Raw genomic sequence first — 23,043 nt, forward strand, 5'->3', positions numbered from 1 at the left:
CCTCTCCCTTTTCTCCTCTCCTCCCTCTTCCCCTTCTCTTTCTCTCTCCTCTCCTTCCCCCTCTTCCTTTGCTCCAACCTTCTCCTCTCCTGTCTCCTTTTCCCTCTTCTTCTTCCTCTTCTCTCTCCTCCTGTCCACAGTCACAGTGATCTGTAATTCCATATCCTCCAGGATCAGATCTTCACTTGTCTGAGGCAAAGGAGAGAAATTTTCCCAGCTCTGATTAATTCGATGTTACAGACATAAAAAATCCTCTAGATGGCACAGAAACATCCCCCTCCCCTATACATCAAATAATTGACTAGTATATATTTTTTAAAGACCAGAAAGATATTTACCCACCAAAATGTGAAAATTATTTATTGATGGTGGAAATTATGGGCAGTTTTTATGTTCTTTGTGCTTCTATATTTTTCACATTGTCTAAAGTGTATCTATTATAAATGATTTTTTAAAAAAATTTTTTAACGTTTATTTATTATTGAGGGACAGAGAGAGAGAGAGAGAGAGAGAGAGAGCATGAGCATGGGAGGGGCAGAGAGAGGGGGAGACACAGAATCTGAAGCAGGCTCCAGGCTCTGAGCTGTCAGCACAGAGCCTGACATGGGGCTTGAACTCACAAACCACGAGATCATGACCTGAGCTGAAGTTGGATGCTTATCCGACTTGAGCCACCCAGGCACCCCAGTGTTTTTTAAAAAACAAATTAGTCTTTCTCTGCTTGACCCCACTAGGTCCATATTTATTGAAAATTAAAACAAAACAAAATGGAAGAATCAGATTTGACCCTCTAGCGAGTATGAATCTGGTTTGTTTTTTGATGTTTAGTTTTCCAAATTCTTTTAACTTTCAAAATGGTGGCCCTTTGGACTACAGCAGGAAGCTTTCAGCTATTGGCACTATCATAGCACACAATGGATGTTAAATATAGTCTTACAAGTTAGGCTCAAACTCTGAGTCCTATAAGACCTTTTCTTCCTTTCTCTGCCTCCCCAAAATTTAGTTCCTATTTTGTTTTTTTCTTAATCTTCTATACTCTGAGGGTGGTCAATGTGACAGACTTGGCAATTTGTACATAGATTTGTTTTCAGCCCTGTTACCAGTCTTGGGGGATAGAGGGAACTGGCATTGGTGAACAGCCATTCTATTATTGTTACACCTCATTATTGTACCTTCTTTATTGCCCTTGGTACTGTTGGTTATAAAAGGCATAAAATTCATGTTATACTAGGCTGTGATACCAACTCTGTTACAGTTAAATGTTAAAATTCCAAGTACAGATTCAAGTTTGACCAAAAAAACTTCCAGACTATGTCCTTCTCGCTAGCTAGCTTAGGTGTAGGAGGTGAGTGTAAGATTAGATGAAGTGAGTGTTCGAGACAAAGTTATCCCTTTCCTACCTATAGTGTGATCATTTAAGAAAGGGTTAAATGGTATAGTTAGTGAATGGTTTTCTAGCTGCAGGGGTTTTTGAAAAGAGATCAAGGAATTATACAGTTAATTGAATTCTTCAGGCGAGGACTTATGGTCATTGAAAAAATGTGAGTGGGCAAAATTCTCTTGCTTTGCTCCTAGATATAGTTCATATAGTGCCTTAGAATTCCTGAATTCTTTTTTTTTTTTAAGGATTTCATGCCTATTTATGCAGGTTGGACATTTTATACGATAAACATGACATTTTAAAAGAACTTACACAGTGTATTTGTTCCCTTGCCTTGCCTTTCACCTTGTTTGTGTTTCTTATTTCCTCACTTCTCCAAGTCTGCATTATTGGTGCTTTTTCCCATTTTCCCCCATCTTGTGAGCAAAGTTTTAACAGTACGTAGAAAGTTAACTGCCTGGAGTCTTTTAAATATAAGTAACACGCAACCAGTAATAAGCTGTCGGTTGTTTTTTTGCTGCCTGCAAAGAAACATAAACACAGCGCTCATTTCTGGCAGGTTTTTACTGTCAGAGTTTCTCCTATTATATTTATCTTACAATTTGCCAGGGGGTGAAGTTATTAAGTTTTAGCAGCAGCCATCGATCAAGTTCACAAGTTAACACGATAAAGGCTCTGTGCCGCTCCGATCCGGGGAAATGATGATCCTCACTCGGTAATTAACTAAATGAGAAAGTTAAATCTTACTTGAGAGCTGGGAGAGATGAAAGAGAGGTGTTTGTCAGTTTCTCAGTGGAAATTAGAAGCAGTTTTCTGCAATTCCCTAAGCTGCTGCTCTGTCATATTTTACATAAGCTCTGGGAAAACGTCTTGTAATTAGTGCTGTCATGGAGGATTTTTTTTTTGCTGAAGGATGTTGGAATAATTCATTAGATTATCAAGAAAGGCTTGTGTCCTGAAATGATTAGCACAGTGAAATTTAAACCATTAACGATAACAAGTTTAGAGCTTGCTGCAGTGCAGAGGCACCCGGGGTATGTCTGTGCCTATTTCAATCATTTCTTATAATTAAACATTATGTCCTTTTCTTCCCCCCATCACTAAGACCCATCCAAAAATCCTTTTAAGGTGGCACTGCCTACATCAGTGGGTTTACCAGCCTTGGAGGTGTGTGTAGTTAGTAGCTATAATAATGCAGCAGTAAATTAAACTGCTGTGAGTTTCTTGGTTTAGAACAAAAGAACCTATTGCCCTGGAAGCTATGAAGTTGCATGAGGGAACCCACCGCAGAAACAAGAGCCCTGGTTTTGAAACCTAACAATGCCAAGTGACTATCTGATCTCTTTAACTACCCTGGAAACCTGGAAATAATAAAAAATGGCTTTGTTTTGATTTTGGTGAATTTTTTATATGGCTTTTCCTATAATTAGTAAATAGAAAATTGGCAGGTGTCCAGTCTATAAATAATCATATGTACTGGGACCTTTGTGAGTTCATTTCTAGTGAGTTTTATTTGAAAGAATTGAAGTGATTGCGAGCTTTTTCTTGTTGGTTATTAGAAACAAGTCAGATTCATAATGTGAACTTTCCTTCTGCTGACAAATCTGCCCCTTCCTGTCTTCCATGTTCACTAATCAGATCTGACATATTTATGAGTTCACCTAATATGTAATCATATTTAGTAGAGACTGTTAAAATATTAATGCAATAATCCCACCGAGACATGTGATGTTTACTTCTGTTGAAATGTATATCCCATTCTATTTATATGTGGAGCCACCGGTTTCTTTTCATTTGCACTCTCACGCCCCCTCACCCCCACCCCAAGAGGAATGGGACAATAGACTACTTTTTTGGTCACTGAAGGTTATAAAGGTTTTTTAAGAACTGAAAACTAGAATGATAAAATCTATGATCCCACTTTTGAACACTCAGTACCTCTCATTCTGCATGTTCAATTTATGGCCAGATTCTTTCAGTTTCTCTTGAAATCCTTTGTTAAATAAAAGATGCCCCAATGCCAGTGGGCCCTTACCCTTCTGGGTTCCTCTTTTGTTTCTGTCTAGCTCTTTAGGAGCTCTAGAGCTGTTCTGGATCCCCTGCCATCACCATGTCCTCATCCCTATGTGTGTTTACTTACCTCTTTCAGTCCTAATCAAAATTCAGACGATACCATTTCCTCTTAATTCAACCAAGGCTATATTGAACTTATGTAAGAGATATTTTTCCAAAGAAATCAAGGGAAAACAGTAAGAAAAAACTTTAAAGTTATTGCTTTTGGATTCTTATTTAACTAAACCTGGCAACAGCCAATAGAGAGTATAGTGTAGACCTTTAAAAAACCCTCCCTCCTCCCTTTTTGGGATGCCTGGGTGGTTCAGTGTGTTGAGCATCCAGCTCTTGATTTCGGCTCAGGTCATGATCTCACAGTTTGGGAGTTTGAGCCCCTCATCAGGCTCTGCATAGACAGTACAGAACCTGCTTGAGAGTCTCTGTCTCTCTCTGTCTCTCTCTGTCTCTCTCTCTCTCTCTCTCTCCCTCCTCTTCCTCCTCTCTCTGCCCCTCCCCCACTCACATTCTCTCTCAAATAAACAATTAAAAATTTTTTTTAAAAATTCTCCCTTTTCCCCCTCAGAACTCTTGAATGTTTTACCTTGTTTCTTCTGGCCACAGGATCAAGAACCCTGGTTCTGTCCCCTTCCAGGTTGATATACCAGGTTAAATATTTGAAGGATCAGCCCTATTGAAAAAGTGAGTTACTATTACTGAAGTAAATGTGTATTATACCCCAAATGTACAATTTTCAACAGGTCCTCCTTCCTTTCTTGTGAGGATAAAATACCTTTCTTCCAAGTACTTGCTAATCTGCCTGTTGTAATCTTAGCCATGATCACCTCTTGCCTGGATCATTTTATCAGCCTTCTAGCTGGCCTTCCTCTGTTCATGCACCTTGCTCCTGTTATCCCCTCACCATTCTCTACATGGCAGCTGGTATACATATTTCTAAAGGATAAATCAGATGCTGTCATATTTGACTACTTCAGAACCACCAGAGGTTCTCCTTTACACTTAGGATAAAATCCAGACTCCTTACTTACAGAAAGCCTAATGTGATATGGCCTCAGGCCACCTCGCTAACTCATTTCCCAATACTTTCCCCAACATTCACTGTGCCCCAGCCATACTAGCCTTCTTTCTGTCTTTCACTTGAACACACCTTTGACTTCTTGTTTGGGGGGCCTTTTCCCAGATCTTCACAAGACTGACCCTCATTATTCAGCTCTTAGCTCAGATGTTACCTCCTTCTGCATCATTTCATGACCACCTCAGTTACAGTAGACTGTACTGTTCCCTCCCTGTTTTATGTTAACAATTATTTCGTTTTCTTGACAATATTTATTGGTTTCTGAAATTAACATTTATTATATATTCTCATTCCTCTCCTCCCTAGAGAAGATAAACTGTGCCTGTTCACTACAATCTCTCTAGCACTTAGAAAAGTGCCTAGCACAGAATAGTTATTCAATAAATGGTTGTTGGTTGATTGATAACTCTGAAGTCCCAGCCTTAGTCACAGTTCTTGTCCTATCCCTCCTAAGCTATAGCCCTATCCCCAGCACAATCCTTGCCCATTTTATTCTTAGACTCATTCATCATCTTAATCATTAAATCCCTCTTCCTCTACCATGGGTTTCAATGCTAGTCTTTCCTCAGAGCCCCTTTTAAAAAAATCACCTGGTGTTTATCATGGCAAGCGCACTCTTTTTTTTTTTTTTAATTTTTTAAAAATGTGTATTTATATTTAAAAGAAAGAGAGAGCCTGTGCACACACGCACCAGCGGGGGAAGGGCAGAGAGAAGGGAGGACAGAGGATCTGAGGCAGGCTCCTCACTGACAGCAGAGAGCACAATGAGGGGCTCAGACTCAACGAACCACGAGATCATGACCTGAGCCAAAGTCAGAACCAGCTGTGCCACACAGGCACCGCACAGCAAGTGTACTCCTTAATCCCCATTGACTATTTCACACACACCCCCAAAGCCCTTCCTAAGGCCAGAAAGAATCCTTAAATATCATTTGCCTCTCTCTAGTCATAAATATTACTCTTTATCTAGTCCTTGCACCCCCAGTTCCCAATGGTGTCCTGTGTCTGAAACGTTTTTCTTTTCTCTACTTACCACACCCTTCCTGCGGCTAAAGCAGAGTTTACATGCCATCTGGAAACATCTATCATCTCACCATCAAATTCAGCCAGTCCATGCTGTGTCTTCCAACCTCTACACATTACAATTAGCAAAGTCAGCTCACTCGATATTGCAGTGGTTGTGGTTAGGCTGGTTGATGTCTGCAAGTGTATATTTCTCCATCCTGGCCCAGGCAGCAGCTTCAAAGAAATTCATGGTAATTTTGAAAGTGGTGCTTGTAATATGTTTTCAGGGGGGAAAAATGTTAGCTTTAGCCTTTGAGGACTAAGCTGAGGACAGTCATATAAATACTTAAGTCCTTTCATTTATGTGCTTGTCACCTGACAGCTTCTTCCTTTCTTTCTTTTGGAGCTAACTGTTCGTTGTAAACAGAAAAGCAGAAGAAGAGATGTGCAGGGGTGGCAGAAAGTTAGTGTCACCATTAAACTGAGGTTGTTTGTCAGCTTTCCTAGACATTTGAACAGCAGTGGTTGAGTCATCAAGCTTTTGTTGGGAAAGCCAAATCAATTCTATTGCCACCAGTAACCATTACCCTTTCTCCCATACACTCTAATATACAACCTTTTGATTTTTTAATAATTGAACCTTTTCACTGTGCCCTTGTGGATTTTCAGAGGTTCTCAAATTGAAATTTTGCTACTTTTGCTTTAGCCATTAGTAGAAAAATCTGTATGGGAGAATGATAGAGGGAAAAGGCTTGATAACAAAGACCTCTGAGCTCTCTACAAATGTAATATCTTCGTTACAGATGAAATTAATATTACAATGACATTTATATTTAGGAATACTCTATCCTTAGAAGTTTCAATTTTATTAAAATTTAATTTACATTCAATAAAATACACCCATTTTAAGTACACAAGTTTGATGAATTTTAGCAGAAGTATACGTACAGCTGTGTAACAGTCAAGCTGTAGAACATATTTATTGCCCCACACCTTCCCTTGTGCCCTTACTCAGTCAACCCCATGCCCACATCCAGCCCCAGTCAATCACTTACCTGTTTTTATCATTATAAATTAGATTAGTTGTTCCTAGAGTTTCATATAAGTAGAGTTGTAAAGTATGAGTTTTTGTGCCTGGCTTCTTTTGTTCAGCATGTTTTTGAGATTCATACATGAGATTTTGTGTATCTGTAGTTCATTCCTTTTATTGCCCAGTACTGTTCCATTTTACAAATATATCTCAGTTTGCTTAACTCTTGATGGACATTGAGATTTTTTTTTTAACTTGGGACTATTATGAAATATGTTTTCATTTTGCAGAGGAGGTAAATGCCTAGAAGTGGGTCATATGATAAATATATGTTCAGTTTTATAGAAACTGTGCTGTGTGTTCTAAAGTAGTTGTACCTTTAACCATTACTGCCAGCAAAGTATGAGAGGCTCATTTGCTCCTCATTTTTGCCCATATGTGCTATGATCAGTCTTTTTAATTTTAGCCATTGTCATAATTGTGTAGTAGTATCTCATTGTGATTTTAATTTGCATTTCCCTAGTGACTGATGATTCTGAACATCTTTCCATGGGCTTATTGGCCATCCATGATTCTTTTTTTGTGAAGTGTCTATTCAAATCTTCGGCCCATTAAAAAAAAAAAGAATTATTTGTTATTATCAAGTTCTAAGAGTTCTTTATATATCCTGAATACAAGTCCTTTGTCAAAAGTGTATATTGCAAATATTTTCTCCCAGTTTGTGATTCTCCCAGTTTGTGGTTTCTTTTAGAAACCAGAAGTTTAAAATTTTGGCACATGCTAATTTATCTATGTTTTCCTTAAGAAATAGTTTGTAGGAGTGCCTGGGTGGCTCAGTCAGTTAAGTGTCTGACTCTTGATTTCGGCTCAGGTCATGATCTCTCGGTTTGTGGGGTTGAGCCATGTCAGGCTCTGCACTGTGTGGAGCCTGCTTGGGATTCTCTGCCCCTCCCCTGCTTGCTTGCTCTCACTCTCGCTTTCTCCCGCCCAAATAAATAAACTTAAAAAAAAAAAAAAGTTTGTGCTTTTGTGTCCTATGTATGAAATGTTTACCTGCCTCAAGAGTACCAAGATTTTCTCCTATGTTTGCTTCTAGACATTGTCTTAGCTCCTACATATAAATCCAAAATCCATGTAAGTTAACTTTCAGATATGGTTGAAAGTAAAGAACAAAGTCCATTGTCTCTACGTGGATATCCAGATGTTTCATCATCATCTTTTGAAAAGTCTATTTTTTCCTTATTAAGTTATCTTGGCACCTTTCTCAAAAATCAACTGACCGTATGTAAGTCTCTTCATTGAGTCTATATTCTGTTTCATTGATCTACATGCTTGTCCTTACACCAAAGTCACACTATCTTGATTATTATTGCTTTATTTAAGTCTCAAAATTCAGTGGTGTGAATCCTACATCTTTGTTTCTGTTTTGCAGAATCACTTGGCTGAAGTTTAGGTCCTTTGTGTTTCCATTTAAATTTTAGAGTCACGTTGTCAGTTTGCTTGCTGGGATTTCATTGATATTGCATTGACTCTTATCAATGGATCGATTGGAAAGAATGAACATCTTAACCATATTGAGTCCCATTTGTGAACATAATATATCTCTCCATTTATTTAGGTCTTATAAAATTTCCCTCAGCACCCAGGGCACCTGGGTGGTTCAGTCCATTAAGCATCCAACTTTGGCTCAGGTCATGATCTCACAGCTAATGGGTTCAAGCCCCATATCAGGCTCTGTGCTGACAGCTCAGAGCCTAGAGCCTGCTTTGGATTCTGTGTCTCCCTGTCTGTCCCCTCCCCTGCTTGTGCTCTGTGTGTCTCTCGCACGCAAAAATAAATAAACATTAAAATTTTTTTTTTTAATTTCCCTCAGCACTGTTTTGTTGTTTTCAGTTTTACAGGTATTAACACATATGTTGTTACGTTTATTCCTAAGTATTATATTTTTTAATGCTACTGTAAATTGTATAGGCAGACAGTTTTATTCATTTATTTATTTTTTATAAAGGAAAATATTTTATTTCAACCAACTGAGCCACCCAGGTGTCCCAGGCAAACAGTTTTAAAAAGTATTTTTCCAAAAAAAGAAATGAGTATAGTGCTTACCCTTAGCAGGGCTGGCAACCCAAAAAAAGGAGTCAAGGCAGGGCTTATAAGGCTCCTGGTAATCTGTTTCTTGATCTAGGTGCTGGTTACATGTTCACATTCTGAAAATTCATCAAGCTATACATTTAAGATTATGCACATTTTTTTAATTTTATTTTTTTTTAATTTACATCCAAATTAGCATATAGTGCAACAGTGATTTCAGGAGTAGATTCCTTAATGCCTCTTACCCATTTAGCCCATCCCCCCTCCCACAACGCCTCCCGTAAGCCTCTGTTTGTTCTCCATATTTAAGAGTCTTTTATGTTTTGTCCCCCTCCCCGTTTTTATATTATTTTTGTTTCCCTTCCCTTATGTTCATCTGTTTTGTCTCTTAAAGTCCTCATACAAGTGAAGTCATATATTTGTCTTAAGATTATGCACTTTAAAAAAAATTTTTTTTTAATGTTTATTTCTGAGAGAGAGCACGAGCAGGGGAGGGGCAGAGTGAGGGGGAGACACAGAATCTGAAGCAGGTTCCAGGCTCTTAGCTGTCAGCACAGAGCCTAGTGCAGGGCTTGAACTCCTGTACTGTGAGATCATGACCTGAGCAGAAGTTGGATGCCCAACCGAATGAGCCACCCAGGTGCTCCAAAATTATGCACTTTTATGTATATTATACTGTAATGAAAAATTGAAATAGAAAAATACATATTACATAGTGAGAAAGAAATAAGGATTTTCTTTTAAGTTTATATATTTTGAGAGAGAGAAAGCACGAGTGGGGTAGGGACAGAGAGAGAAAGGGAGAGAGAGAATCCCAAGCAGGCTCTGCACTATCAGCATGGAGCCTGACATAGGGATCAAATCTACAAACTGTGAGATCATGACCTGAGCCAAAATCAAGAGTCAGATGCTTAACTGCCTGAGCTCCCCAGGTGCCCCAGAAGTATGTATTTTCAAAAGAAGAGGGAAAGTCCAATTCCAGCAGTGTCATAAGTTCATTAGGAGTGTTGATTTATTGAGCACTTTACTGTATGCCAGGTAGTAAACTAAGCATGCTTTTCTTAGATTGTTTTATTTGATCCTCACAAAAACCCAGTGGAATATATTGTGTAATTATCCCCATTGGCAATATGAGGGAAACAAAGACTCAAAAAAAAAAAAAAAATCAAGTTGTTTATTCCATGACACACAGCTAGTAAATCGTGGAGCTAGAGTTTGAAACCAGGTCTTTGTACTACTGTAGGACCACAACTCTTAAAAAACACAGTGTGGTGTAGAGGTTAAGAGTAAGCAACTCATTCAAAGCAATAATGGGTCTAAGGTGTGTGTTTTCCTACCTCACAAGGAAATACTCTGTTTTGGAAGTTGTGACTAAAATGTAGTCCCAGCTGGAGTAGCCCAGACAGTTGGGACATACATGAACTATCAGTTTATACTTCATTTCTAATAGCCAAATGTTTTAGGTCCTATTTATGATTGGATCATTGAAAATACAAGGAAGTCCTGGCTGAACTTTAGCTCCTGCAGTGGGATAACCAAATTTGTGAAATCCTTAGGCATTTTTATCTGTTAATAGTCTGATAGCCACTGATCAAAGCATGACTCCCTGTGATTCTAGAAACATCTGGTTTGTTGAAGATTATAAATAGAATCATTTCATTACCATGCCGATTATTGTTCTCTGTTCCTGGCATTTCTGGTCTTTAGCAAGAAAACAATAACCTAGGGTAGCATCCAACTCCAACCCATTTCTACCTTTTAAAAGACAAAAAGACAAATTTATAAAAGGTGATGGAGGGGGAGGTTTGGGTTGTTGAGATGAGAAGTGGTGTTGGTGAAGCTTGTACACCCACCTATTCATTAGCTCACTAAATCTTACTCCATATTTCACAAATTTTTCTTTTCTGAAATGCAAACAAATAACCTACCCCAAAATAGCTCTGAAGTCCCCCAAGGCCTGTGTCCAACAAGCTTCTTATTAATCATTTTTAGTCTATATCATAGACCACAGTGGCACTTATGCTAGAAAACACCCAACTCTGTATACCAGAGCCTGCTGCTTACAGGTGTCAGCTCTTTCGTGTAAACAGAATGGCTAATGTCATTCTTGACCATACACTTTGAATTGTGTTTCATGGATCATTTGTAAAGAAACCTGCATGTAGGATTTAACATTTAGAAATTAAGCCAGCCTGTGCCTTGAATAGCAGAAGTTGATTATCCAAATTTGATAGTTTTATAGCACGTTCAATATGTCTAGGCAGGTATGAGCTACATAGTAACATTGGCCTTCCTGCCAAATTGGAATTGCCTCAGGCAAATGTGCTGAAGATCTATCAAAGTACGTTGAAAAGTGTCCCCAGCTTCAAACTTGCATATGATCCTTGTCTTCTTTCTTTTCTCATACCCCATGTCCAGTCTGTCAGCAAGTTCAGTTTGCTTAGCTTTCAAAGTATATGTTGAGTCCCAATTATTTCTCATTACCTCTGCAGCCCTAGTCCAAAAGATTGTTCTCTTCCATGGACTACTTTGAAGTAGTCTTTTAATCAGTCTCCTTATTTCCATTCATGTCCCCTACAGTCTGTTGTTCACATAGCCATGCTCCATTTAAAAGAAGTCAGGGGCGCCTGGGTGGCGCAGTCGGTTAAGTGTCCCGACTTCAGCCAGGTCACGATCTCGCGGTCCGGGAGTTCGAGCCCCGCGTCGGGCTCTGGGCTGATGGCTCAGAGCCTGGAGCCTGTTTCCGATTCTGTGTCTCCCTCTCTCTCTGCCCCTCCCCCGTTCATGCTCTGTCTCTCTCTGTCCCAAAAATAAATAAACGTTGAAAAAAAAATTAAAAAATAAATAAATAAAAGAAGTCAGATCATGTCACTCTAGGGCTTCTAGGTGCTTGTCTATGTGATCTCTCTCTCTGTCTCTCTGTCACTGTCTCTCTCTCTCTCTCTCTCTCTCTCTCTCTACGTAGCTGCTCATCTTCCTGAGTTCCCTTTCCAGCACGGTAGCCTGAATTTCTTACTGGGTAGCTCAAGACTCAAGAAGTAAGCAGAACCTGAATGTCACTTTCTCCACACTTTGTTAGCCAAAGCCCAGATTCAAAGGCTAAGACAAACTCTGCCTTTTGATGGAAGGAACAGCATTCAATGTTCAGGGAGAGATGGAATTGTTTCAGGCCGTCTTGGAGATTGGCTGCTCCCACCTAAATGACCTGGATGAACTGGCTTGAACTACTCCAGCTTACTTCTTGTTCACTTGGTTCAAACCACCTGGGCCTCTTTGGTGTGCCTTAAAAATGCCAGACAGACTGTGCCACCCAGGACCTTTGCCCTCAAATTCCCTTTGCCCTAGACCATTCTTCCCCCATGTAACAAAATGTCTAATTTCCTCATTTCCTTCATGTCTCAGTTCAGAAGTCATCTCTTTAGGGAAACTATCTCTGACCCCTTAGGCTTAAATAATTATATTCATTTTTTTGTGTTTTTTTAATTGCTGCATAACAAACTACCAGGATAAAATAACACCCATTCATTAGCTTACAATTTTCTAGGTCAGAAGTCTGGCATAGCATGGCCACGTCCTCTGTTCAGAGTGTCACAAGTCTGAAATGAAGGTGCTGACCAGGCTGCGTTCTCATCTGGAAGCTCTGGGGGAAAATCCTCTTCTCAGCTCATTGTTGTCAGCAGAATTCAGATCCTTGCCTTTGTAGTATTGAGGTACCCATTTCCTTACTGGCTGTCATCTGGGAGCTCTCTCAACTCCCAGAGGCCGACCATATCCTTTGCCATGTGGTCCCCTTCTTCTTCAGTAACCAATTGGAGAAAGGTCTCTGCTTTTAAAGAACTCATTTGAGGGGCGCCTGGGTGGCGCAGTCGGTTAAGCGTCCGACTTCAGCCAGGTCATGATCTCGCGGTCCGTGAGTTCGAGCCCCGCGTCAGGCTCTGGGCTGATGGCTCAGAGCCTGGAGCCTGTTTCTGATTCTGTGTCTCCCTCTCTCTCTGCCCCTCCCCCGTTCATGCTCTGTCTCTCTCTGTCCCAAAAATAAATAAACGTTGAAAAAAAAAATTTTTAAAGAACTCATTTGATAGGTCAAACCCACTCCAGTAATCTCCCTATCCTAAGGTCAGCTGATTTGGCACCTTAATTAAATCAAAGCAGTGCCTATGTGTTTGTTCGAATAGCTGAGAGAAGGTATATATATATATACACACACACACACACACATACATACATACCAAAGGCCCAGAATCTTGGGGGGAGCCATCTTAGAATTTTGCCTAGTACAATAATGTATACTTTTTTTTTTCTATCCCCTTATTTTTTTTTTTAAGTTTTTAATCTTTTTTTTTTTTTTAATTTTTTTTAACGTTTATTTATTTTTGAGACAGAGAGAGACAGAGCATGAATGGGGGAGGGTCAGAGAGAGGGAGACACAGAATCTGAAACAGGCTCCAGGCTCTGAGCTGTCAGCACAGATCCCGACGCGGGGCTCAAACTCACGGACCGCAAGATCATGACCTGAGCTGAAGTCGGCCGCTTAACCGACTGAGCCACCCAGGCGCCCCAAGTTTTTAATCTTTTATTTGAGAGAGAGTGAGAGTGAGAGTGGGGGAGAGGGGCAGAGGAAGAGAATCTTGAAACAGGCTCCACACTGAGCAGGGAACCCAGTGCAGGGCTCGGTTGCACAACCCTGGGATCATGACCTGAACTGAAATCAAGAGTTGGATACTCAACCAGCTGGTCCACCCAGGCGCCCCATATCCCCTTATTTTTCTTAATAGCACTATGCACATTATATTTTCCAGTATTTGGTTATGTTTTTATCTTGCTGTACATACTACAATATAAGTTCCTGATAACAGACACTGTTATTTTGGTTCAGTGTTGTATTCCTAGCACCTAGGACAGTGTTTGACACATCGTAGATGCTCAGTTGATATTTTCTTAATGAGCTAACTAATTAATAGAAAGACTGTATGGCATGTAAGTTTGATTTCCTTTTTAGAAGGAAAAGGGTAGGGTGAACATATACATGTTATATTTAAGCTTTATTTCCAAGATACTAGAGTTTCAGATTATTCATTGGCCTTTCTTTGCATGGAAGGTTTCTTATTTGATTAGTAAAAAATAAGTTGTGAGTAAGTAATTCTATAAATGTCCGGTAACTGGTATATACAAAAAAAAAGCAAATTAGCTTTTTTGCTTGCTAGTAGTAATAACTTAACATGCTTTCAGCTTTCAGTTTTCATCTGTGTATCTCCAAATAATATCTTCCTGTGAACTTTCAGACATGAATGTCTAGTCATCCAACACTATTTCTGATTTACCAACTTACTGTGGTCTTTGTGTGGCTTTCTATGTAATTGCTATTCATAAGCATCCAATTACTAATAGAGTAACAGAGTGAGCTCCGTCATATAGACATCATATAGCATGCCAGACCAGAAAATTATATATTTCCCTCATTTTCAGTACTTACTGTTTCATGTTTCTTTTAATCCACCCCTTCTACAGACGAAACTTGCCAATGGCACTTCCAGTATGATTGTGCCCAAGCAACGAAAACTCTCAGCAAGCTATGAGAAGGAAAAGGAGCTGTGTGTCAAATATTTTGAGCAGTGGTCAGAGTCCGATCAAGTGGAATTTGTAGAACATCTTATATCCCAAATGTGTCATTACCAACATGGACACATAAACTCATATCTTAAACCTATGCTGCAGAGGGATTTCATAACTGCTCTGCCAGGTAGGTCTCCGGGTGTTTGTGAGCCATTAATTTGCCTAGAAGATATGTGACAATGGTAATGGAACTAGATCTTCATCTTTCTTTTTAAAAGTCTTTATTGGCTTGATTTTTATAAACTGAGTTCTTTAATGTTACCTTCTTGGGGTATAAATACCCAAAACATCAAACTCTGGAAATAGAGACTCTTCTTTCCCCAGTCTTCTCTGGATCTCCTACCCTTCTAGTCACCCTGTTCTTACCCACTGAGAGGTACAGATAAAATTTTTTGTGAGGTGCTACCTTGATAATGTGTCTTAGCTTCAAGATATGTTAACTTATGTACTTGGATTTGGATTTCTATGGGAATTTATCAACAGAATAATTTAAATTATGGGACTGAATTTTTAAGTGAGTATTTTGTAAAGAAAGATACCTCAGGAGCCTTGTGACAATAATTTGTAAACACCAGGCTTTGCAACCTCACTGTTCTCAATAACCAAACATTTATCGTAAGCTAAATATATGTTTGAATACACACATGCACAAGCTCACACACTTAAAATACATTTTTTGTGGAAGATGATGTGGTGGTTTTACTGAATGCTTGATGGTGATCCTAGGATACTTTGTAGACATCAGTATTTGGAGGAAATGCTATCTCGAGGAAATACAAGGTTGTCCTCTGTGTTAAAAGTTTATTTTAAAAGAACATACAGTATCGGGGCGCCTGAGTGGCTTAGTTGGTTGAGCATCCGACTTCAGTTCAGGTCATGATCTCACAACTCATGAGTTCAAGCCCTGCATTAGGCTCTGTGCTGACGGCTCAGAGCCTGGAGCCTGCTTCAGATTCTGTGTCTTCCTCTCTCTTTCTGCCCCTCTCCCATTTGCTCTGTCTCTCTCAAAAATAAATAAAAACATTAAAAAACATTTTTTTAAAAAGTTATAAAAGAACATAAAGTACAAAAGATGAGTGAATCTCTAAAATATTATTATATCATGTTTTTATTTTTTTCAATTGTTTCCTGATTATAGAAGTTATAGGAAATTTAGAAAATTCAAAACCATTTAAAATATAAAAATAAAATTTCCCAGAACACCACCATTCAGAGAGAGCTGCTAATATGCTATTAATATTTTGGCATGTAGCCTTACTGTTTTTTCTAGGTGTGTATATTTCCTTCTAAAACGTTTGTAACATTTTTTTCTCACTGTGTTCTCTTAATGTATTTTCCTGAGTGTTCTTTTAAAACATAATTACTTATAGTATTATATATTCTTTATGGGGGCCAAAACATATATTATTTAACCCCTTTTTTGGACACTTAGGTAGTTTAAAATGTTTTTCCTATTGTAAACTTTGCTGTGGTAGACATTCTTATTCACTAGTCTTTTCCTAGGAAGAAGTAACAGAAATATTATTATGAATATTTTCAAGGTTTTTAATACTTGTGCCAAACTGTCCTCTTCAAAAATATGCCAACCCTCCCCCAAAAGGCATATTACTACTTTGCTTCATCTTGGCCAATTAATTTTTTTGTTTGTTTTTCCAAAATTGGAATTTAAATCACCCTTTAAAACAAAAGAAATACCTATTTATATCTTAGAAATAACCATTTTAAAACTAAATTTGTATCTATATTTTTTGTTAAATAGAATCGACTTCTGCCCCCTCTTCCCTCACTGGATTTTGTTTTAGCCATAGGCAAACAGTTTTCATTGTGTGAACAATCTGTGTGTACCTCATTACTGTGCTCTCCCCAGTTACTGAGACATGCTACTATCTCAAGCATATACCACTAAGAATTGAGCAGGAGTTGATGAGATCTGTGTATCCTTTGCCTAATCCTGATCCCTGGTGTGTATCTGCTGACCACTTTATAAGATATTAAATCATCAGGCTAATGCTTTATGGCCATTTTAACTTACAAACCTACACCATCTGGCTACATTTAGTAAACCAAACTACTTCAAAAAATGCCTATAATCCATTAATGTAATGGGTTTGTTTAGAGTGTTAGGTGAAATTACTTCCAAAGACTTACTATAGGGATATAGTGAAGATCAGAACAATTTGATGACAGCCATTAAAAACACAGGAATGAATTTTGGAAACTTCTGATGGCATAGAAAGTTTCAATTTAAAGGTGCAGGAATTGTACCATCACTTTTGTTTTTGTTTTTTTTTTTTTCACGAAGAACTAATTATTATATCTTTAATTGGGCTATAGTCATTTTCCTTTAATAAGAATTAAGTGATGGATGCCTCCATCTGCTTATGCTTAAATATGAACATGTGATGCCAGGCAAACAAAATCCATTTAATGCTTTCTTCTCCAAATCTGCTGAAAAATGTGACATATCCATACAATTTTATAATTAGAATAATGTTTAAGCACGTTTGGGTTGTTGCTAATGGTGTCCAACTGTGTCTTTGTGTGATTCAAGGGAAAGGCACAAAATGAAATGTGGTATTCTCTTTCCTTTTGGTTAAGTTTGTGCCTGAGGGAGTCAGAGTATGAAGGAATCCTTCTGCACTATTTAAGTCTTTAGCACACCTCTGATATGTAACCCGAAAAAGAAATAACCGTGAATGTGTTTGTCTCATTTGTGAATTAGAACAATAGCCAAAAACTTTATTCGTGTGATCATCCTGTTTTATAGTATCTATTTCTCTGAGGCCTCAGTACAGATTTTGGTGGTAGAGTATTTTAACTGGGAAGCCCATCCAGTTTAGGAAGCCCAAGATCTACTTCCATTGTTTTCCTCTATACATCCTACAAAATGGTCTCTGAAATTCTAACCAAGTTATTTATTGGTCTGTGATTTTTTTCATCTTTTGGTCAGCTGTCATGTAGGCTTTATAGCAGCAACTACTCTCAAATACAGTTTTTTTAAACATTTGAAATTAAACTCATACTTGAACTTAAACATACCTCTCTGTTTTCCTCTTGGGATGTTCCCATACCAATCTGTATTTCCTTCTTCTCTTCTTTCTGCATGCCCAAAATTCTATAACCCAGCACATTCTGACTTAGTGCCTCTCCCCTAGTACATTTAAAGGATATTTCTTTTACTGAACAGCTTTGGAACTGCAGCAGTAATAGAAGCAGAATGAGAAATGGACCTAATATAGAGATTTGGGGGGGTCTGAATCACAGACTTTGAGATGCCATCCATAGAACATCCCCTAGTGCTGAAATCCATATAGATAGATGTGAATTGTTTTCTGGAATCCTTTTTATTTTTAATGTCTTGGGGGGTTTGCTAGTTGTTAGCTCTAACTTCCTTATCTAAAGGAAGATGGAAAATACTGTTCATTTCTGTAACCTTATGGAAAAATTATTGACACTCATTTTACCCAAGTTTCTGTTTGAAAAAGAAACTGGACCACACTAGGGACAATGATATGCTTTCAGAACAGAATAAATGCTGTTCTTTTTTTAAGGACCTTTTGTAAAAAACCATTCACCACCTATGCTTCTCTTCTTTACCTCCTCCCCCAAACCCAACAGCTCGGGGTTTGGATCACATTGCTGAGAACATTCTGTCATACCTGGATGCCAAATCACTATGTGCTGCTGAACTTGTATGTAAGGAATGGTACCGAGTGACATCTGATGGCATGTTATGGAAGAAGCTCATTGAGAGAATGGTCAGGACGGATTCTCTGTGGAGAGGCCTGGCAGAACGAAGAGGATGGTGAGCCTTTTAACTTTCTTACTATCATGGAGCTTCAGGACTTGGCCGTTCAGAGTCATTGGAATAATATTGGGAACCAGAGAGACTGCTTCTCATTGAATATGATGATGTTGCTGGTTTATGGCACAAAATGTAAAATAGTTGTACACGTACTCAACAGTGTTTCTTCTGACCAATCATTCATAAATGACATACTGTGTTAATACTACTTTGCAAAAAATGATTAGAAACCGACTTCATTGACAGCATTCTGTTCTCTGGGCAGAAAGTAGTGTCCTGAAAAAGGGCTGATAGGCAGTTTGTAAATCACGCAGAAGCCATCAGATGCCCGAAACAATGCCGAACCAATAAGTATGTTCTCCTTCAGAAGATTTCTTGTCTTTAATCCATGCCTGTGGTGGTTTATCACCTTTGTAATCAAAATTATTTTTACACTCAACTAGAATAAGAACTCTAGGCATGGGAAAGAGTGAAATGTGTCATCTAGTATATTTCACTGTTTCCTCAGAAGACTCATATTTTCTTAAGATTTTACTGCTTAATCCTGAATTCCTTGAGGCATTATATAGTGAGCAGCCTGAGAGACCTCACCAATTTTATTGTTGTTCTTTTAAGATAAAGGTACCATTTCATTAGAACTTCTGGAAGATGCCTTCTATATGTACTTTCAAAGGATATCTCTAGAATGTCACTGAAAGAAAGTCAGGTGTGAATAATTTCATAAGTAAAATAAAAGTGACATATTAAATATTTTAGTTGAGAGAAATGCACCAGCAGACATATGTGTGCTCAGGGATATCCTGAGCAATTAATTTTATCAATTATATATCTTGGACCATAAAGAGATACAAAACTGTTAAGAAAAGAGGGTCAGCTTTTCTCAGCAATTTTCATTAAAATATAGTTAGCTCATTTTTTTTTCATCTTTGAAATTTATGGCTCCCTTTCTTTTATCTTTTTGGATATTTGAAATTCGTTGATATATAATAAACGTATTGACCCCTAAATGTTATACCAAATGCTTCAAGAAATTTCTGTCATTCTGGCTATTAGGAAGGCTTTATAATTTCCCTCAAATTCAATTTTAAAGGAAGCAAATGCCAGGCTATTCTTTGGCTATATAGACGTGAATATATGAAAGCATAGTGTTATTCTTCCCAAATATGTTTTTCTTATTCTCATTTATTTCACTATATAGAAAAATAGAAACCTTTCATAATTTATTTCATACTTTGGAAATAAACTCTTTATAAAAAAACAAATACATATATATATGTGTATGTATATATATATATATATATATATATATATATATATACACACACATATATATAGTTGTATGGGATTCAAAATCCATCATTTTGCTAATAGGCATGCCAGGACCAGCCTTAGATATAGAGCAGTTGCTTACATGGAAGAGTTTTAGGGCAGCTAGGAATATTCTACTATCCCTCACAGGGAAAAAAGAGAAAAGAAAAAAAGAAAAATTCTCCAGGGTCACCTGGGTGGCTCAGTTGGGTAAGTGCCCATCTCTTCATTTTGGCTCCAGTCATGATCTCACAGTTCATGAGACTGAACCCTGAATTGGGCTCTGTGCTGACATCACGGAGCCTGCTTGGGATTCTCTCTCTGTCTCTGTCTCTACCCCTCCCCTGCTCATTCCCTCCCTCCCTCTCTCGCTCTCTCTGTCCCTCCCTCCCTCCCCCTCCCCCAAAATAAATGAATAAACTCTAAAAAGAAAAGTCATTTAGGGGCACTGGGTGGCTCATTTGGTTAAGCAGCCGACTTCGGCTCAGGTCATGATCTCATGGTTCGTGAATTCAGGCTCTGTGCTGACAACTCGGAGCCTGGAGCCTGCTTCAGATTCTGTGTCTCTTTATCTCTCTGCCCCTCCCCCATTTGCATGTGCTCACTAGTGCTCTCTCTCTCTCTCTCTCTCTCTCTCACTCACTCTCTCTCAGAAAATAAATAAAACATTAAAAAATAAAAATTTAAAAAAACATCATTTAGGGCGCCTGGGTGGCTCAGTCAATTAAACATCCAACTTCGGCTCAGGTCTAGATGATCTCATGGTTTGTGAGTCCAAGCCCTACATGGGGCTCCATGCTGTCAGTGCGGAGCCTGTTTCGGATCCTTTGTCTCCCTGTCTCTCTCTCCCTCACTGACACTCACTCATGCTCTCTCTCTCAAAAAATAAAAATTTTTTTTAATCTTTTAAAAAATGACATTTCAAAAGAAAAACCCAAATTCTCCTCCAAATTGGAACTCATAACCTAAAATCTCTAGGACAGAGATTCACTCCCATAGCAATAAAGGTTTCTTCCCTATTAAAATATACTTTGTTCCCATTTGTACTGTAAATAACAGTAAACCTTTATCAGACATTGGGAGTTTACAAACTTTTTTTTTTTTTTTTTTTTTACTTTTTAAAAAATATATTTATTTTGAGAGACCACTTGTGTGGAGTGGGGGGGGAGGGGCACAGAGAGAGAATCCCGTGCTATCAGCCTAGAACCTGACGAAGGGCTCCATCTCATGAATCATGAGATCACGAGCTGAGCTGAAATCAAGAGTCAGATGCTTAACCAACTGAGCCACCCAGGTGCCCTTACAAACTCTTTTTTTTGAAGGCAGGAAGAACAAGAAACAGATAAGCAGATTTGGACACATGCTTGTGAAAATACCAAAGATAAGAGCCTCCACAATTTTACTTGGAGTTGGCAGTAAATAAGAAGATCTGTTATGTTAGTTACAAAGAGAAAAAACAAACAAGATCATTGAAAAGATGGCCTTTTGCCTTTTATAGGAAGGGTATATGAAGGTATGGATGAGAAATAATCTAGGATCCAGTATTAATTATCACTCTTTCCCTATCTCCTCAACCACAGGAGCCCATTTCTGTTCTTTTGAGCATCCTTCATAGTTCAGACCATATTCTTTTGTCCCTGGCCACATTTGTCATCTTACCTTGATAGAGCCCCATGAAATTACAAGAATTTGTCCACCCCGTGGAGACTTCCTTTAATATCCCCCTTGACTTTCTCTGACTGCTTGTATTTTTAGAGAGCATGAGTGGGGGAAGGGCAGAGAGAAAGGGAGACATAGAATCTGAAGCAAGCTTCAGGCTCTGAGCTGTCAGCACAGAGCCCGACACAGGGCTTGAACTCATACTGCAACATCATGAACTGAGTCGAAGTTGAACACCTAACCGATTGAGCTACTCAGGCACCCTTGACTGCTTGTGTCTTTTTAAAACTTTTTTAATGTTTATATTTATTTTTGAGACAGAGAGAGACAGAGCAAGAGCAGGGGAGGGGCAGAGAGAGAGGGAGACACAGAATCCGAAGCAGGCTCCAAGCTCTGAGCTGTCAGCACAGAGCCCGACGCGGGGCTTGAACTCAGAAACCGCAAGATCATGACTGGAGCCAAAGTCGGACGTTCAACCGACCAAGCCACCCAGGTGTCCCAGTGACTGCCTGTATTTTTAAATTTGACTTTCTTCTTGTGTTAGTGTTCTCCCCTAGTTTTTAAAAAATTCAATCTATGATCACTTTCTCATCTTCTCTCAGATTGTCTTTCCAAGCCTACTGTGTCAATAAAGTTTTCCTTTCATACCTTTCCCCAAATCCTGGCTTTGACAGTTTCTTCCATTTCCCCCAACCAGAAACAATAAGTAAATATCGTTTTCTAATGAAGCTTTGGGTTTAGCTTCCACTCCACTGTTGTATTTAGATGAATTTGACAGTCTGCCCCTAGGACATGAACTCTGTCTCTTTCTATCTTGAATAATATTGAGTGTACTCTCTGTGCTCAGTAATGGTAACTCTTAAAAGTATAATAAACGACCACTTGGGAAAGTCCATTTTCTTAATCAGCAGATCACATTTTATGATAACATTCTAAATTTAATATTTAGCATTTATCATGTACTTACATTCTCAGAGGTACTAGACATTTCACACAGAAGTGGTCCCTGTTGTCAGAGAGCTTCCATCATAAAAGGTTTTGACTTACAACACAGATACAGACTGAAAAACCAGTTTTCAGCCCCTCACCACCCTTTATTGTAGCACCTTTAATTTGAAGAAATTCAGACACTTTAGCAAGGCAATGAAAAATACATTGAGGTAAAAAATGAAATCAGAGGCTTATATGATTTCTCTTTTCTTAGAATGTAGGGATAGTTTCATTACATATGAAGAAAATCCTGGCGCCTATAGTCAATTGCCAGAGATTAAAAGGAGGGCAGGAATCTCTGAGGAATGGTGGGTACTGGGAGATAATAAAGTAGTAGAGTGTAGGCTCTAAAATCAGACTTAGATTCAAATTCCAGGTCTACTTGCTAGGTGTGTGACCTTGAGCGGGTTACCTAACCTCCCTGGCATTTGATTTGTTTGCTTGCAAAATGAATGTAGTGATTATCACCTCATGAAAGGGTGTTGGAATTGAAATTATTAAGTTATAACTATTAACCAGATTTAGGATCTTTTCACTCAAAATCTGTTGTTTGGTTACAGTGTGTTTGCAGAGTAAGATTGTTCTCTTATTGCAGAATAAGAGAAGTGTGCTTGTAACCCAGAATTATTTCACAATGTGTCTTGTTTGCCCTTTATGTTGATGTATCATATTTCTTGCTCCTATTAGCCCCCTTTTATAAACTATTATTTTAGCTTCTCCACTCTAGATTTGCCTTCCTCTATTAACACAGAAGTGAAAGCTACCTTCCTGATAAATTTTCTCAACTAATTTTCAAGGTGTATAATAGGAAGAGGGCAGGGGAGAAGCGCTCCTGGAGACATTGAACAATTAATTATATTGTAATGGAGCTATAGAGGGAGGAGTGGATGACTGGCCCAGAGAAAACATGATTTCTCTGGTGCCAGGATTACACTCTGAGGCATTTCTGCCTATCTCCACTTTGCAAGGCACGGTGCCAGTGAGAACAGCAGTTAGTACACCCATAGTGGGGTTTA

General features: G+C 38.6%; 1 protein-coding gene across 6 annotated transcripts in view; it reads left to right on the forward strand.

Moving 5' to 3' along the window:
• The window catches only part of BTRC (beta-transducin repeat containing E3 ubiquitin protein ligase), a 181,205-nt gene that overhangs the window by 136,142 nt on the left and 22,020 nt on the right, over positions 1-23,043 (forward strand). For all 6 annotated transcript variants that reach the window (XM_043597308.1, XM_043597306.1, XM_043597305.1 and 3 more), the window contains 2 exons: positions 14,161-14,392; positions 17,884-18,070. In XM_043597308.1, the coding sequence (XP_043453243.1) occupies positions 14,161-14,392; positions 17,884-18,070 (419 nt within the window). The remainder of the gene's footprint in view (positions 1-14,160; positions 14,393-17,883; positions 18,071-23,043) is intronic.

Source organism: Prionailurus bengalensis, chromosome D2 (assembly GCF_016509475.1).
Source record: "Prionailurus bengalensis isolate Pbe53 chromosome D2, Fcat_Pben_1.1_paternal_pri, whole genome shotgun sequence".
Lineage (NCBI taxonomy): Eukaryota > Metazoa > Chordata > Mammalia > Carnivora > Felidae > Prionailurus > Prionailurus bengalensis.